Genomic DNA, 19,473 nt, shown 5'->3' with positions numbered 1-19,473 from the left:
ACAAAGCTCAAAACTTTCATTTTTGCTGTTTGTGCACACTCTTGGGAGGATGAGCAAGGACAGCATTCTCCGTGAGGGCAGTCTCACAAGGATGCCAGCACCCGTCAGGCAGGGCACATTCATAGGTTGGAAGACTGTCACATTCTTAAGGAGTTTTTGTCTGGACTGAGGCAACTAGTTGGAGGCACAAAGCTCCAGTTCAACAATGCCAAGGGTGATATGAAGAGTCTTGATCAGGGATTCTGTGATCTTGGAGATGCTAGGTGATGACAGGAAAATGGCAACTTACCTAGTATTATCACAGTGATGATCAGTAGCCACAGAAGCTTGGAAGTAGACGCCAACACCAAAAACATCAACCAACAACACCCAATCACCATTTCACGTGGCGCTTGTGGCAGAACCTACCTCTTACAGTTGGGTCTCTTTATCCATCAGCTAAAATTCACTACATTGAGCAACCCATTCCTCATGGATCTAATCGCTGCATATCTATCATCTTACATAGATAGAAGGAAGCACATGGGTTTGGAGGATTTTAGGGGATAACTTTGGAATGACAGCAAATTTGTGTAATTGGATTCATGTAATTCCTAGGATTCTAGCTAGAGGTGTTGTTTAGTTAGCCTTGGGACTGACCTTTTGCTGGACTACAGGAGGCCATATCTCTGATATATTTCCTGGCCTCCTGGCCTGTGCAATCCCATTACACTAAGACTGAAGCTTGGCCTGTCTGCCAATGCTCTCTGGCTAGCTTGACATTGGTTGCTGCCACTCGCGATGAGGAGATGGAGTTGGTGCTGAGGAAATACAACTTTGAGGAGGTGTTTCAGAATACCAACACCACCTAGTGGAGCCCTGAGAGTAGCCAGGAGGAGGGGATCTAACCAGTCTGCAACCAACAGTAAAACCTATTGGTAACTAGTTGCTAACCTTTAGAGATGAACTTCACAGCTGTGCTGGAGGAAATGTGACCTGAACTGAAAGTGCTGTGCAGGCTGGACCACAGAGGTTGCCTGTACAAGCATTTATCATCCCTAACAGCGGCTCTACAGACAAATAATTTCAGATTATTCAGTTCCTCAGTTGAAATTGAATTAGTTAATTTGGAAGTCCTTTATTTTCTGGTGAGGCATATTCCATGGAATGCTATTCTTCACATTATTAAATACAGGACTCATGTAACTGATCTCACAATTAGGCATTCCATCAATGAGTTACACCCTAAGAAACCACAGATTTATTCAAAGTTTCAAATCCATAGGGATTCTGCGCTGAAATGGTCTGATTTATTTCATTTAGATGTGTCAAAAGCCATCCTTATGTTTTCAGTCTTTTTCCTTTAAATATTCTGACCTTTTGGCAACAATATATGGAATTGCATTTTTAGATTCTTGAATGTGATGATGTGAGCAGAATTCAAATGGGTCTTCAACATGTACTTATTTTCAATTTTAAGGTTGCAGTTAAGCAACAGATTGTGGCTAACTCTGAACTGCTCTTTAAAGAAACTTGGAAAACGCTTGAGTTCTGCCATGCATCTGAGCTTCAGCAGTTCAAGAAGATTTATAGAATGGCCCTTAGGGAAGGAGGATTCTGCTATTTTTGCCTGACCTGCCTTATATGTGACCCAGCTTCACACCATTCATAAATGCCTCTGATGGCGTAGTAAGCCATTCTTTTGAATGGCTTTTTTCACAAAAGAAACCTGGTAATTGAACAAAAGAACAAAAGAGAAGTACAGCACAGGAACAGGCCCATTGTCCCTCCAAGCCTGCGACAATCATCATGTCCTAACTAAACTTTAAAAATACCTTCTGCCCTTATTCAGCCCATATCCCTCTATTCCCCCCCTATTCATGTAACCATTCAGATGCCTCTTAATGTCACCAACATGCCTGCTTGTACCACCACCTCTGGCAGTGCATTCCAATTTCCTACCACTTTCTGTGTGAAAAACTTGCCTCACATATCTCCTTTAAACTTTTCTCCCTCACCTTGAACCTGTGCCCCTTTGTGATTGAAACTTCAACCCTGAGAAAAAGCCTCTGACAATCTACCCTATCTATGCCTGCCATAATTTTGTAAACCTCAATCAGGTTTCCTGTCAGCTACTGTCTTTCCAGTGAAAATAATCCTAGTCTTTTTAAACTTTCCTCGTAGTCGATGCCAGTAGTCTTCCCAGCCACCGTCAGTTCTGAGGAAGGGGTCACCGGACCCGAAATGTTAACTCTGTTTTCTCCTCCACAGGTGCTGCCAGACCTGTTGAGCTCTTCCAGCAACTTTGTTTTTGTTCCTGATTTACAGCATCCACAGTTCTTTTGGTTTTCATTTTGTATCCATCTAGACTTGCTAGCAATGTCAAGAAGATAAAATAGACTTCTGTGTGGTGTCCTAATGTAATAACACATGCTATTGGAAAGTGGGCTAATTAAGTCCCAATAAAGTCCATTTATACCTCCATCCTTTTATTTTCAAACCCAGCTCTGAGCTGTAGTTCTTTGGTTTACTGAGAGAGAAGTGTAGGTGATATTCCAGTCGGTGTCTGCCAATTCCACTCTGAAAGTGGTTTCTTCACATAAGCCTGTACACTTAGGCACTACCAGTGAGATAGGATAATAAATGAAAGCTCAAAGGCTGCTTAAAGGCAGATCTCAGCAAATTTGGCACCCATACAAAGTGGGAGAAAAATGTACAAGAAAGAACTACCTGGGGAGTGGTCTCAAATAATGGAATTTTTCCTTGTACCTAGAGGATGAAGAACAAAAGACACAAGCTAGAAAGATCAGTTGCAAAAATGACAGAAAACTCATTTTCGCCCGTACAGTGAAAAGCCACACAGATTTGCAATCAGCCTCCACAGCCATGTTAGAACACACAATGGAGAATTACGCAAGCACAAAAAGCAGCCATTTTTGATAACAAAAGGAAAACATTGATGACCCAAACATGTGGTAAATGGATTTGGCCTAAGTGTAAACTGCAACCCCTTTCCTCATGAAATTGTAACATGTCCATGTGCTCACACATGATGACAGTGGATCAGTGCCATGACATGATTAGGTTAATACTCTCTAAAGCCAGATTAACTAAACACACAGTTTCTGAGCTTCCTACCTTAGAAAGGTGTTAATGTTTTATTGTCTTGCCTGCTTGAACTTCTAATTTACCTTACTCTTCTGAATTTGTATGCATGGAACTGTGTTAAAATTTGAATAAAGTGCATTCTGTTATCTTTATATAATTTTTTTCTTTCACTTGTACAGAGTAGCAGCATGTCACTAGAAAGCAGTGGCTCCTGTGAGTGGCTAGATTTGGATGGCGAATTCAACTTCTCCCCTCCTTATGTTTTATCTCCTCTCATGCAAGCAAGGTAGGAGATTCAGTCGTGAGAACATCCAATTGGATACTGGCATATTATAAATCACACAGAAATTCGCTATTAAGTCTACAGTCAGGGAATTGGAGTGAGAAAATTGGAGCTTTTAGACACAATCTAGATTGATTCATTCAGAAAAGAATAATTTGATTTCATCCAGAAAAGAATCATTTGATTTCATAGTTTTAAGCTGGTTGGAGGAAAGTATAGAGGGGATGTCAGAGGCAGGTTCTTTACACAGAGAGTTGTGAGAGCATGGAATGCGTTGCCAGCAGCAGTTGTGGAAGCAAGGTCATTGGGGACATTTAAGAGACTGCTGGACATGCATATGGTCACAGAAATTTGAGGGTGCATACATGAGGATCAATGGTCGGCACAACATCGTGGGCTGAAGGGTCTGTTCTGTGCTGTACTGTTCTATGTTCTATGTAAAAGAATAATTTGATTTCATCTAGAAAACAATAATTTGATTAATCTAGAAAAGAATAATTTGATTTCATTTAGAAAAGAATAATCTGATTAGGGATAGTCAGCACAGTTTTGTGAAGGGTAGGTTGCGCCTCACAAACCTTATTGAGTTCTTTGAGAAGATGACCAAACAGGTAGATGAGAGTAAACCGGTTGATGTGGTGTATATGGATTTCAGCAAGGCGTTCGATAAGGTTCCACACAGTCGGCTATTGTACAAAATGCGGAGGAATGGGATTGTGGGAGATATAGCAGTTTGGATCAGAAATTGGCTTGCTGAAAGAAGACAGAGCGTCGTGGTTGATGGGAAATGTTTATCTTGGAGACCAGTTACGAGTGGTGTACCGCAAGGGTCGGTGTTGGGTCCACTGCAGTTTGTCATTTTTATAAATGACCTGGATGAGGGCGTAGAAGAATGGGTTAGTAAATTTGCAGACGACACTAAGGTCGGTGGAGTTGTGGATAGTGACGAAGGATGTTGTAGGTTACAGAGAGACATAGATAAGCTGCAGAGCTGGGCTGAGAGTTGGCAAGTGGAGTTTAATGCAAACAAGTGTGAGGTGATGCACTTTGGTAGCAGTAATCGAAATGCAAAGTACTGGGCTAATGGTGAGATTCTTAGCAGTGTAGATGAGCAGAGAGATCTCGGTGTCCATGTACACAGGTCCTTGAAAGTTACCACCCAGGTTGACAGGGTTGTTAAGAAGGCATACAGTGTTTTAGCTTTTATTAATAGAGGGATCGATTTCCGGAACCATGAGGTTATGGTGAAGCTGTACAAAACTCTGGTGCGGCGCACTTGGAGTGTTGCGTACAGTTCTGGTCACCGCATTATAAGAAGGATGTGGAAGCTTTGGAAAGGGTGCAGAGGAGATTTATGAGGATGTTGCCTGGTATGGAGGGAAGGTCTTACGAGGAAAGGCTGAGGGACTTGAGGCTGTTTTCATTAGAGAGAAGAAGATTGAGGGGTGACTTAATAGAAACATATAAAATAATCAGAGGGTTAGATAGGGTGGATAGGGAGAGCCTTTTTCCTAGGATGGTGATGGCGAGCACAAGGGGGCATAGCTTTAAATTGAGGGGTGAAAAATATAGGACAGATGTCAGAGGTAGTTTCTTTACTCAGAGAGTAGTAAGGGAATGGAAGGCTTTGCCTGCAATGGCAGTAGATTCTCCAACTTTAGGTACATTTAAGTCATCATTGGACAAGCATATGGATGTACATGGAATAGTGTAGGTTAGATGGGCTTCAGATTGGTATGACAGGTTGGCACAACATGGCCGAAGGGTCTGTACTGTGCTGTAATGTTCTATAAACAAAGGAAAGGCCATTTTATTGAGCAACCTCAATGTTACCCTCGTCATCCTCAGCCCAACGCCTCAACACCTGAAAATGATAAATGCAAGAATGAGTTGGCACCTTGATTTGTTCTGAGGCAGAATGCAATGAATATTCAAAATCCCATACGATTTTTCAAATGCTATTGTCGTGCCAAATGGACTTGCTTTTCAAGTTCAGCTTAACCTCATTGTTAACCAAGTTAATTAACTTTTCCTGTGGATTTGATTTTTGAACTTGCCTGAAAAACACAACTGACTATATCTTAAATGAGAACAAAGAACAAAGAAAATTACAGCACAGGAACAGGCCCTTCGGCCCTCCAAGCCCGCGCCGATACAGATCCTTTGTCTAACCTGTCATCTATTTTCTAACGGTCTGTGTCCATTTGCTCCCTGCCCATCCATGTACCTGTCCAAATGTATCTTAAAAGATGCTAACGTGTCTGCGTCTACCACCTCTGCTGGCAACACGTTCCAGGCACCCACCACCCTCTGTGTAAAGAACTTTCCAAGCATATCTCCCCTAAACTTTACTCCTGTCACTTTCAACTCATGACCCCTAGTAATTGAGTCTCCCATTCTGGGAAAAAGCTTTTTGCTATTCACCCTGTCTATTCCCCTCATGATTTTGTAGACCTCAATCAGGTCCCCCCTCAATCTCCATCTTTCTAATGAAAATAATCCTGATCTACTCAGCCTCTCTTCGTAGCTAGCACCCTCCATACCAGGCAACGTCCTGGTGAACCTCCTCTGCACCCTCTCCAAAGCATCCACATCCTTTTGGTAATGTGGCGACCAGAACTGTACACAGTACTCCAAATGTGGCCAAACCAAAGTCCTATACAACTGCAACATGACCTGCCAACTCTTGTATTCAATATCCCGTCCAGTGAAGGAAAGCATGCCATATGCCGTCTTGACCACCCTATTGACCTGCGTTGTCATCTTCAGGGAACAATGGACCTGAACACCCAGATCTCTCTGTTCATCAATTTTCCCTAGGACGTTTCCATTTACTGTATAGTTCGACCTTGCATTTGATCGTCCAAAATGCATCACCTCGCATTTGCCCGGATTGAACTCCCTGTGCCATTTACCTGCCCACCTCTCCAGTCTATCTATATTCTGCTGTAATCTCTGACAGTCCCCTTCACTATCAGCTACTCCACCAATCTTAGTGTCATCAGCAAACTCCACCAATCTTAGTGTCATCAAATGAGTTATTTTTCCGCAAAAGTATTTATTTTGAACTGATATTTATTTAACTACTAAAATAATTCTAAATGTTAGTGTTAATTGCTAAATGGTTAAATTATTCCCATATGTTTCAATATATTAGTATTGAGGTTAAGGCTACATGAATTTAATTGCAGGTGTTAAACATCAGGACTCAAAATTTTACACGGTGCGATTTCAGAGCTGACCAGCATTCATATAACATATGTTTCTTGTTTAAAATTATGCTAATACTGGGTATACTGCATTCTGTTATGATCTGCATGTAATTTTTTTATTGATTTTGCAATAAATTGCATTTATTTGGTGCTTTACTGTATTAAAATATCCCAAGAAGTTTCATTGGAGTTTTATGAAACAGAAAATTGACATTAAGCCACATAAGCAGATAGGATACATGAGCAAAAGCATAACCAGAAATGTGGATTTAGGGGAATGCTTTACAGGAGGAGAGAAAGAAGTGAACAGATATTGGAAAGAAATTTTAGAGTTTGGTGCCTGAAGACATAGTCATCAGAGATGAATTGGTGGAAACTGGGGATGCCAGAACAGCCAGAATTAATGGAACTTGAAGTCCTAGAGTTTTTGGAGCGGGAGAGGGATGGGTGAGACCATGAAAGAATCTGAAAACAAGGAAACTTAACACAGAATTAGACATGATGGTTTAGTTGTTGGCTTGTCTTGCCAAAATACTGAACACCTGAACACCTCTTATCAGAATCACAAATGATGCCATATGTGACTGTAATATGTAATTATCCCCGTTGTCCTTGGCAATCTATTTGCTCTCTTGGTTGGCCGCACCAGTCCTCCTCGATTCCCACTGCACTATTGCCTGGCCAGGTGGAACTGCAGACACCTGGCTTCATTTTTATCTAAAGAACAAAGAAAATTACCGCACAGGAACAGGCCCTTCGGCCCTCCAAGCCTGCTCCGATCGAGATCCTCTGTTTAACCTGTCATCTATTTTCTAACAGTCTGTGTGCATTTGTTCCCCGCCCATCCATGTACCTGTCTAGATATATCTTAAAAGACGCTAACGTGTCTGCATCTATCACCTCTGCTGGCAATTCATTCCAGGCACTCACCACCCTCTGCGTAAAGAACTTTCCACGCATGTCTCCCTTAAACTTTCCTCCTCTCACTTTGAACTCATGACCCCTAGTAATTGAGTCCCCCACTCTGGGAAAAAGCTTCTTGCTATCCACCCTGTCTCTCCCCCTCATGATTTTGTAGACCTCAATCAGGTCCCCCTCAACCTCTGTCTTTTTAATGAAAATAATCCTAATCTACTCAACCTCTCTTCATAGCTATCACCCTCCATACCAGGCAGCATCCTGGTGAACCTCCTCTGCACCCTCTCCAAAGCGTCCACATCCTTTTGGTCATATGGCGACCAGAACTCTTTACAGTACTCCACACGTGTTCGAACCAAAGTCTTATACAGCTGTCGCATGACCTGCCAACTCTTGTACTCAATACCCTGTCCGATGAAGGAAAGTATGCCGTATGCCTTCTCGATCACCCTATTGACCTGCGTTGCCACCTTCAGGGAACAATGGATCTCTCTGAACATCGATTTTCCCCAGGACTTTTCCATTTACTGTATAGTTTGCCCTTGAATTTGATCTTCCAAAATGCATCACCACGCATTTGCCCGGATTGAACTCCATCTGCCATTTATCTGCCCAACTCTCCAGTCTATCTACATTCTGCTGTAATCTCTGACAGTCCCCTTCACTATCTGCTCCTCCACCAATCTTCGTGTCATCTGCAAACTTGCTGATCAGACCACCTTCCTCCAAATCATTTATGTATATCACAAACAAGTCCATCATATCTGAGTATCGCCGTTAGGGATTTCTCTTCCTCTTCCAACATCATTACCTCCAAGATGCCGTCCAAGGATCTGTCCTTAGCCCATGTCCTCTTTTGTCACCTCTCTGCTGCTAACAGTGGTATCACCTGAAAACAGTGTCAGTTCTCGTGTAGACCAATGGGATTCAGGTCTGCTACACCTTGATCTCTCTTAGGGCCCTTCACAGCCTCTAAATTATGGATTCCAGCATCTGCAGTGTTTTCTTTTTGTCTCTGTATAAATCATCAGACTGTTTATCTGACACCCAGTACTAGATGAACTAAAATTTCATTGAACTGAATGTTCGGAAGATCAAAATCATTTGATCCCTATCGCAAATTCTGTTTTCTAGTCGCTGACTCCAGTCTTACTTGGCTTCTGTATGAGTGTGAAGCAGACTGTTCACGACCTGAGTGTCATATTTGAACGTGAGATGGACTTCTAATTACATGCTCTCCCCATCACTAAGACCATTTTTCCATCTCACGAGCATCACCAGCCTCCTCTTCAGATGAATCACCAACAAAACTCTTGTGACCTCTAGACTTGACAATTCCTGTTTACTCTTGGTTGTTGCCTGCGTCTTAACTCACACAAAGACTATACACCCATCCCTATGCTCTCTGATCAAAAATCATTTGTGGCTTTACTCCTCCTCCTGTCCTCTGGAATCTCCTCTAATCTCCATGACCCCCTCAGATCTCTGCACGTCTCTCAATCCAGCCTTTTTGAACATCTCCAAATTTAAATATTTCATGATTAGCAAAGGTCCTGATGAAATCGACCCGGCCTTTGTTCCTTTCTATCATTGTAGAATCATAAAATCCCTGCAGTGTGGAAACAGGCCCTTCGGCCGAACAAGTTCATACCACACCTCAGAGCATCCCAGCCAGGCCCATCCCTGAACGCTATGGGCAATTTAGCATGGCCAATCCACCTAATCTGCACATCTTTGGACTGTGGGAGGAAACCCACACAACACAGGGAGAATGTACAAACTCCACACAGACAGTTGTCTGAGGGTGGAATTGAACCCATGTCCCTGGTGCTGTGAGGCAGCAGTACTAAACATCGAGCCACCATGTTGGTGTTTTATACTGTTTTAGTTTCAATTACTTCATTTCTTTGGTTGTAATTTTTATTCAATCTTGAGCTCACTCGTGTGTGTAAAGTGCTAGCATTAGTTATTGAATTTAACTTGATTGCATCTTAAAACATCTTAAATTGAAACAAAGTAACTAAATGGATCTGCAGCTTTATAAAGTCCCTTTTTACAGAAAGGTTCCCCTCCACGCTACACAGCATCCAGACTTGACTGTGTACTGTTCCTTGGCTGCCACCATGTCAAAAATCCTTGAACTTCCTCTCTCACAGCAATTTGGCGTCTCTGGAATAGCTTGCCCAAATAGAAACCATGTAATTATTGTTAACGATCGCAAACCACATATTGTTCACTAATGTCGTTTAGGGAAGGAAACTGACCCACATGTATATCCAGACCTACAGCAGTATAGTTTATTGTTAACTGTCCTCTGGGCAATTAGGGATAGAACCACATCCTACGAACAACTAAATATATAGAATAAAATTCTGAGGGCAGGAGCGTAACCACAACTTAACAGTATCCTGGTTTGTGGTGGTAATGACTCTTAAAGCATATGTCTTATATAAGAGAAGTCCCTCTCCAAGGAGAGCTGCCCAAGGATACTTCTTTCCTTCTGGTTGTCCTGAGCTGCCATTGAAATGACCTTTGATAAGTTGAGAGGGCACAAGCTTTAAATGTAATCAGTGGGAGGTTTTGCTATTCAGACCATGAGTAGGCCACAGTGTGATACCCCTGCAGCCTACTTAATGTTCTGTTCTAATTAGAAATGTATATTTATATATCTACAGGAAAAAGATTATCACTAGGATAAGTCAGGGTCATCTAACCAAACTGATGTGTTGAATTTTACAGCTTTGAACATGATAAAGAGAAGGATGAAGAAATGGAGCTAAGTGAAACCAGGTGAGAAACTACCCCAAACATTAGAAATAAACACAGCAAACCTGGCTGTATCTGTGGAGAGAAAACAGTGTTAATGTTTCCAAGACCTGTATGACTCTTCTTCAGAACAATTGGTCTTTGTTTTCAAGGGACTTGGAAAGGTTTGAGCTGAAACTTATAAAATATTATTATTACACAGAATGGACTAACAGGAGGGGAATTCCAGAATTGAGGAGGCATAGGTAATATTGGAAGGATTTTGCAGGGTGGAAACGTAGTGATATATTTGGGGGCAAGGGCAGTGGCTGTTGGCAGGACTGTCCACGTCTCAATATTAGGTCTCTTGCTTAGGCACTGAATGCCTTTGATTGAGGAACCCCAAACTAGTGGGTGTGCTGCTTGTTGACATGCACACCTGCAGTTGGGCTGAAAGCAGCAGTGGAGGCATGAAGGCCTCACATGGTCACTCACTGGTTACTTATGTCTTAGCTGCGGCAGGGCTTAAATATGCCACCATCTCGCCTAATTAAATAGAGTCATAGAATCCTTACAGTGCAGATAGTGGCCATTCAGCCAATCGTGTCCGCATTGACCCACCCAAGAGCATACCATCCAATCCCACTTCTCTCCTCCCCCACACCCCCAACCCCAACCACCATCCCCTCCATTCCCATAACCTTGCATTTACCATGGCTAATTCACCTAGCCTGCACATACTGGACACTGTGGGACAATTTAGCATGGCCAATCCACCTAGTCTGCACATCTTTGAACTGTGGGAGGAAACTGGAGCACTCAGAGGAAACCCAGACAGACACATAGAGAATGTGCAAATGCCAAACAGACAGTGTTCCAAGGCTGGAATCGAACCCAGGTCCCTGGCTGTAAGGCAGCAGTACTAACTATTGAGCCACCGGACTGTCCCCTGATACCCTTCTGTCTCCACTATGAAGCTGTCAACAATTGTTGTAAAAACCCACCTCTTCATATTTCCTGTAGGGAACAAAATTTTCTGCCAGCACCATGCCTGACCTACATATGATTGCAGACCCACAGCATTGTGACTTTTAACAACCTTCTGAAATCCCTAGCAAAGCTAAGTTGTATCAAACAGCTACAAAATTGGATAGGAGTGAAACTAGAAGGAGCATCTGGTATCGACCAATGCGCCGGAAATCATAACAGCAGACCTGGTTATGTAAATCCGACAAAATGCTCCATTCCAACATTTGAGAACATGTGCTAAAATCTGAAGAGCTATCCCATAGACCTGTTAAGCACATCCTGATATTGCCTAAAGATATGTTACAGTGAGTATTACACTCTCACCTGGATAAATCCTGTCTCATATGGCATAGGAGCAGAATTAGATCATTTGGCTCATCAAGTCTGCTCTGCCATTCGATCATGGATGATACGGTTCTCTGCCCCATTCTCCTCCCTTTTGACTGTAAACCTGGATCCCCTTTCCAATCAAGACCCATCTATTTCTGTCTTAAATACACTTGGCCACCACAGCCCTCTACAGCAATGAGTTCCACAGATTCACCAGTAGAAATTCCTCCTTATTTCTGTAGCAGGACAGACCAGAAGAGGTGATGGCATAGTGGTCTGCAATTGGGAGGGAGTTACTCCGGGCAGCCTCAACATTGACTACAGACCTATTACATTTTCCACAAATTATGGTGCTTTGAACTGTGTCTAATAAGACTTCTGCACAGTTCTAACACATCATTATTTATATGCTGTCTCCTTGAATTATGGTTAAGATTCCTACAGTCTTTTGAAATTTCTTTTGTATCTGTTCACTGATTTTTAGTTGTTTCTGTACTTGATCCCCTAATTGTCTTTGCCCATCTGCATTACCTAGCTGTGGTCATTTATACAATACTCTGGTGTTGAATCCTTAAGTGGACATTTCCTCAATCCTGGTTTTCCCACTTATCAATGTTCTGAGGCAATGATGGTGACAGTTTCGAGGAAATTATGCAAAAGTTTGTCCTAAATGCTGTACTGTCGCAAACTGTTACTGAAATTAAACCAATCTTTTAAAAAAGAGAATCATTTCAGGCATCTCCTCCCAGGGTTTTCAAATAATACTGAGTGAACAGAGTATAATGGGGCTTCTTGGAGCAGAAATGAATCATCCAGGGGTATTTAATTATGCAGTTGAAAGGTCAGATTCTCAATGGTGAAATAACATTTGGGAAGTAACTCGGCCATTGATTAAAGGGAGTCTGTGATTTTTTTATTTGCAAGTGGCAGAAATCTATTACTAATGTATGAGCAGACGGTTGATTGAGAGCAATGGAGGTGAGTGATAGAGTTTGCAGGATGATAGCTTACAACCCTAGAGATCCAAGTGTGGCAGGTGGGAATGTGGTGGCAGCAGTTCAAGTCTAGAGATCTCTCTGATAGAATGATGCTGCTGGCTGCCGAAAAATAAATACTTGTCTTCAGTAAGGCACTTAGAACTTTTCCCAGTGAGATCTGACGTATCTCCTCTAACCTAGTTAATAAGGTAAGGTTCATTCTAAACTTTCTCTATTGAACATAAGTTTGTTATTAATTTGTTATTATTACTTGAAGTGAGCTTTCTGCTTTAGTATTGAGTGGGTGTTCAGATAAGTGGGGTATGGATGCTAGGGCAGTTGCTTGCTCCTCCTGCAAAATGTGGCAGTTGGGAGATGTGGCACACGTCTCCGCTGGCTACATCTGCGGGAAGTGCACCCAGCTACAGCTCCTTGAAAACCGTGTTAGGGAAATGGAGCTGGAGCTGGATGAACTACGGATCATTCGGGAGGCAGAGGGGGTAATTGAGAGGAGTTATCGGGAGTTGGTCACTCCTAAGGCTCAGGACGAGGATAGATGGGTTACAGTTAGGGGGAGGAAAGGGGACAGACAGACAGTGCAGAGATCCCCTGTGGGCATTCCCCTCAGCAATAAGTATACCGTTTTGGATACTGCTGGGGGGGTTGACCTACCAGAGGAAAGCCATAGTAGTCAGTTCTCTGGCACTGAGCCTGACACTGTGGCAAAGAAGGGAAGGGGGCAGAATAGAAAAGTACTCGTGGTAGGGGACTCGATAGTTAGGGGAATCGACAGGAGATTTTGTGGGCAAGATCGGGATTCCCGGAAGGTATGTTGCCTCCCTGGTGCCAGGGTCCGGGACGTCTCCGATCGGGTGTATAAAGTTCTGAAAGGGGAGGGTGAACAGCCAGAAATCGTGTTACATATTGGCACAAATGATATAGCCAGAAATAGGTTTGAGGATATAAAAAGTGATTTCAGGGAGTTAGGATGGAAGCTGCAGAGCAGGACGAACAGAGTAGTGTTCTCTGGTTTACTACCGGTGCCACGAGATAGCGAGGTGAGGAACAGGGAGCGGGCGCAGCTGAACACGTGGCTACGCAGCTGGTGTAGGAGGGAGGGTTTCAGATATGTTGATAATTGGGATGCCTTCTGGGGAAGGTGGGACCTGTACAAGAAGGACGGGTTGCATCTGAACTGGAAGGGGACCAATGTCCTGGGTGGAAGGTTTGCTCGAGTAGTTCGAGAGGGTTTAAACTAGTATGGCAGGGGGGTGGGAACCTGAGCTGTATACCAGAGGTGAGCGTTGATGCAGGTGAGGCAGTAGCAAGAGGTAGACCAGCTAGTGGGAAGGATTTTCCTGGGAAGGAACCAAGGGATCGGTTAAAGTGTGTTTGCTTTAATGCAAGGAGTATCAGGAATAAAAGTGATGAACTTAGAGCATGGATCAGTACCTGGTGCTATGATGTTGTGGCCATAACAGAGACATGGGTTTCTCATGGGCTGGAATGGTTGCTGGATATTCCAGGGTTTAGAACATTTAAAAAGAATAGGGAGGGGGCAAAAAGAGGGGGGGGTGTAGCACTACTAATCAGAGAGGGTATCACAGCTACAGAAGCTTCCATTGTCGAGGAAGATCTGCCTACTGAGTCAGTATGGGTGGAAATTAGGAACAGCAAGGGAGTAGTCACCTCGTTAGGGGTTTACTACAGGCCCCCCAATAGCAGCAGGGAGATTGTAGAAAGCATAGGTCGACAGATTTTGGAAAAGTGTGGACGCAGTAGGGTTGTTGTAATGGGTGACTTTAACTTTCCTAATATTGATTGGAACCTCCTTCGAGCAGAAGATTTGAATGGAGCTGTTTTTGTAAGGTGTGTTCAGGAGGGTTTCCTAACGCAGTACGTTGACAGGCCGACGAGGGGAGAGGCCATTCTAGACTTGGTGCTCGGAAACGAGCCGGGGCAGGTATCAGATCTTGTGGTGGGAGAGCATTTTGGTGATAGTGACCATAACACTCTCTCATTCTACATAGCTATGGAGAAGGAGAGGATTAGGCAGAATGGGAGGATATTTAATTGGGGAAGAGGAAACTATGATGCGATTAGACACGAGTTAGGAAGCATGGACTGGGAGCAGTTGTTCCATGGTAAGGGAACTATAGACATGTGGAGATGGTTTAAGGAACAGTTGTTGGGAGTGATGAGTAAATATGTCCCTCTGAGACAGGCAAGACGGGGTAAGATAAAGGAACCTTGGATGACGAGAGCGGTGGAGCTTCTAGTGAAAAGGAAGAAGGTAGCTTACATAAGGTGGAGGAAGCTAGGGTCAAGTTCAGCTAGAGAGGATTACATGCAGGCAAGGAAGGAGCTCAAAAATGGTCTGAGGAGAGCCAGGAGGGGGCACGAGAAAGGCTTGGCAGAAGGAATCCGGGAAAACACAAAGGCATTTTACACTTACGTGAGGAATAAGAGAATGGTCAAAGAAAGAGTAGGGCCGATCAGGGATAGCATAGGGAACTTGTGTGTGGAGCCTGAGGAGGTAGGGGAAGCCCTAAATGAGTTTTTTGCTTCTGTCTTTACGAAAGAAACGACCTGTGTAGTGAATGAAACCTTTGAAGAGCAGGTGTGCATGCTGGAATGGATAGAGATAGAGGAAGCTGATGTACTGAAAATTTTGTCAAACATTAAGATTGACAAGTCGCCAGGCCCGGATCAGATTTGTCCTCGGCTGCTTTGGGAAGCGAGAAATGCAATTGCTTCGCCACTTGCGAAGATCTTTGCATCCTCGCTCTCCACTGGAGTCGTACCTGAGGACTGGAGAGAGGCAAATGTAATTCCTCTCTTCAAGAAAGGAAATAGGGAAATCCCCGGCAATTATAGACCGGTAAGTCTCACGTCTGTCGTCTGCAAGGTGTTAGAAAGGATTCTGAGGGATAAGATTTATGACCATCTGGAAGAGCATGGCTTGATCAAATACAGTCAACACGGCTTTGTGAGGGGTAGGTCATGCCTTACAAACCTTATCGAGTTTTTTGAGGATGTGACTAGTAAGGTTGATGAGGGTCAAGCTGTGGATGTGGTGTATATGGACTTCAGTAAGGCATTTGATAAGGTTCCCCATGGAAGGCTCATTCAGAAGGTCAGGAGGAATGGGATACAGGGGAACTTAGCTGCTTGGATACAGAATTGGCTGGCCAACAGAAGACAGCGAGTGGTAGTAGAAGGAAAATATTCTGCCTGGAAGTCAGTGGTGAGTGGGGTTCCACAGGGCTCTGTCCTTGGGCCTCTACTGTTTGTAATTTTTATTAATGACTTGGACGAGGGAATTGAAGGATGGGTCAGCAAGTTTGCAGACGACACAAAGGTCGGAGGTGTCGTTGACAGTGTAGAGGGCTGTTGTAGGCTGCAGCGGGACATTGACAGGATGCAGAGATGGGCTGAGAGGTGGCAGATGGAGTTCAACCTGGATAAATGCGAGGTGATGCATTTTGGAAGGTCGAATTTGAAAGCTGAGTACAGGATTAAGGATAGGATTCTTGGCAGCGTGGAGGAACAGAGGGATCTTGGTGTGCAGATACATAGATCCCTTAAAATGGCCACCCAAGTGGACAGGGTTGTTAAGAAAGCATATGGTGTTTTGGCTTTCATTAACAGGGGGATTGAGTTTAAGAGTCGTGAGATCTTGTTGCAGCTCTATAAAACTTTGGTTAGACCGCACTTGGAATACTGCGTCCAGTTCTGGGCGCCCTATTATAGGAAAGATGTGGATGCTTTGGAGAGGGTTCAGAGGAGGTTTACCAGGATGCTGCCTGGACTGGAGGGCTTATCTTATGAAGAGAGGTTGACTGAGCTCGGTCTCTTTTCATTGGAGAAAAGGAGGAGGAGAGGGGACCTAATTGAGGTATACAAGATAATGAGAGGCATAGATAGAGTTGATAGCCAGAGACTATTTCCCAGGGCAGAAATGGCTAGCACGAGGGGTCATAGTTTTAAGCTGGTTGGTGGAAAGTATAGAGGGGATGTCAGAGGCAGGTTCTTTACGCAGAGAGTTGTGAGAGCATGGAATGCGTTGCCAGCAGCAGTTGTGGAAGCAAGGTCATTGGGGTCATTTAAGAGACTGCTGGACATGCATATGGTCACAGAAATTTGAGGGTGCATCCATGAGGATCAATGGTCGGCACAACATTGTGGGCTGAAGGGCCTGTTCTGTGCTGTACTGTTCTATGTTCTATGTTCTATGTTCTATGTATCTGATTTACCCCTTCACTCAGCATAGCTAGTTAGCTACCAGTGATTGCATATAGGCAGTGTGCCATTTCTAAGTAGATATCCTGCTTCCACCCAGTCTCACCATCAGGATGTTCACTGCTCTAGCAAGACTCTGCCCAGTGGAACAATAGAACTCAGACTGTCACCTAGTGAGAGGCCACACTGCCTGTGCAGGCAAGATGGGCTAAGTGGCCACTCTCTGCAGTTTAAGGTTGTGAGATAAATGCAATTTGCTCAGTCACCCTTAAGCCAATGTAAGAAGTGGGAACAGGAATGGGCTATTCAACCCCTCGAGCCCGCTGTGCCATTCAGATGGATCATGGCAGATGTTGGCATTCTGCTCAACCTGGTGTTTCAGCTGGTAACCACAATGCTCCTAATAATGAAATGTTTATAGTTGATTAGTCCTTCTAATCTGGATCTACTTATAAAATATATAATATACAAACTGAAGCTGCAACAGATGTGTGAGGATGCAATAATAACACTCCACTATCTTAATGATGCAGACCGCATGGCTGTCCCAGTTGTGCATTGTTGAGTGCTTGAAATTTTTTTGAGCTGTTGCTCTGAGAGAAATGTTTGTTATTACGTACATTCCTCCCCTGTATAAAATCTTGCTATGGCACTTTAGAATAGCTAATTCCGCCTAAAGTCCTTTGGGATATATTGAAGAGGTATAATAAAGCACTGTGTCTAAATATTTTGAATATGTAGATTTATTTTTACTTAGATTGCTGGAATCTGTCATTGGAAACTTGAATGCAGACATTTGCTGTTGGCTTTTCACCCTTTAATTGAGGTCAGTGTAAACCAGGGAGGATAAGAATGATTCTGGCACAGGCTTGGAATAGCACCATAAAAACCTAAAGAACAGTGGATGATGTAAATTAGGAACACAAACAGAAGTTGCTGGAAAAACTCAGCTGATCTGGCAGCACCTGTGAAGAAAAAAATCTGAGTTAATGTTTTGGGTCCATTCTGAGGACCAGACCATTTTACAGCCTGCAATCCCTGGCCTTCGTTCCAAGTCTGAAATAGAGTCATAGAGCATAGAGCATAGAGCATGGAACTGTACAGGACAGTACAGGCCCCTCGGCCCAGCAAACTTTTACCCTAAACCAAGGGTCTATCTAACCTCCACTCCTACCTGATGCTATCATCCATACACTTACCTAATAGCTGCTTAAATGCCCTTAATGAGGCCGACTCCACTACCCTCTCCGGCAATGCATTTCATGCCTCGACCACTCTGAGTAAAGAACCTACCTATATCTACCTCTACTCACTTTAAAACTATGCCTCCTCATAATAGCTACCTCCACCCCAGGAAAAAGTCACTGGCTGTCCACTGTATCTATACCTCTGATCATTTTGTACACCTCTCATCATTCTAAAGCAAAAAGCCCAAGCTCTCTCAACCTTTCCTCATAACACCTACCCTCCATTCCAGACAACATCCTGGTAAATCTCCTCTGCACCTTTTCCAAAGCTTTCACATCCTTTCTGCAATGAGGCGACCAGAACTGGACACAATACTGCAGATGTGGGCAAACCAGGGTTTTGCATAGCTCTCCAGATGTGGCCGAACCAAGGTTTTGTCACAGTCGTAGAGTAATACAGCGTGGAAACAGTCACTTTGGCCCAAACTGAGTCACGCTGACCGTGGTCACCACTCACCTGGTCCCAATTGCCTGCGTTTGGTCCATATCCCTCTAAACCCTTCCCATCCATATACTTATCCAAATGTTGCTATTGTACTTTCCACAGCCACTTTTCTGGCAGCTCACTCTTTACATGCACCACCCTCTGCTTGAAGGAGTTGTCCTCAGGTCCTTCTTAAATCTTTCTCCTCTCACCTTAAATCTATGCCATCTAGTTTTCAATTCCCCATCCCTGGAAAAAAGACTATATTAATTTATCCTATCTATGCCCCTCGTGATTTTATTCATCTCAATAAGGTCACTCCTCATTCTCCTACATTCCAAGGAATATACTGGCCAACCTCTCCCTATGACTCAGGCCTACTGGTCTTAGCAACATCCTCGTAAATCTTCTTTGCACACTTTCCAGTTTAACTATGCCCTTCCTATAACAGGGTGACCAAAACTGAACACAGTGTGATGCCACTTTCAGCAAACTATGCACTGGTACTCCTGGGTTCTGCTGTTCCATGATACTCCTCAGGACCTTATCATTTACTGTATAAGTCCTACTTTGGTTTGACTTGCTAAAGTACAATGCCTCACACTTAAATTAGGTTAGACTCCCTACAGTGTGGAAACAGGCCCTTCGGCCCAGCAAGTCTACACCACCCCTTGAAGCATCCCACCAGACCCATCCCACTATAACCCACCTGTATTACCTATATTGAATTGCATTTGACAATCCTCAGCCCACTTCCCCATCTGATTGAGATCCTGCTGTAATTTTTGATAACCTTCCCGGTTATCACTGATACTTCCTAATTTTGTATCATCCATAAACTTACTAATCACTCCTTGTACATTCACATTCAGATTATTTATGTAAGTAAAAAATAACAAAAGTCTCATCATTGACCTCTGTGGCACACCACTAGTCACAGGCCTCCAGTCTGAGAAACAACCTTCAGCCATTACCCTCT

At 43.6% G+C, this 19,473-nt stretch overlaps 1 protein-coding gene across 1 annotated transcript in view; it reads left to right on the top strand.

Moving 5' to 3' along the window:
• The window catches only part of stard9 (StAR-related lipid transfer (START) domain containing 9), a 383,628-nt gene that overhangs the window by 236,541 nt on the left and 127,614 nt on the right, over positions 1-19,473 (top strand). The window contains exons 20-21 of the mRNA XM_059649369.1: positions 3,267-3,373; positions 10,240-10,290. Coding sequence (XP_059505352.1) covers positions 3,267-3,373; positions 10,240-10,290 — 158 coding nt within the window. The remainder of the gene's footprint in view (positions 1-3,266; positions 3,374-10,239; positions 10,291-19,473) is intronic.

This window comes from Stegostoma tigrinum, chromosome 10 (assembly GCF_030684315.1).
Source record: "Stegostoma tigrinum isolate sSteTig4 chromosome 10, sSteTig4.hap1, whole genome shotgun sequence".
Lineage (NCBI taxonomy): Eukaryota > Metazoa > Chordata > Chondrichthyes > Orectolobiformes > Stegostomatidae > Stegostoma > Stegostoma tigrinum.
This window is presented reverse-complemented; position numbering and strand designations above follow the sequence as displayed.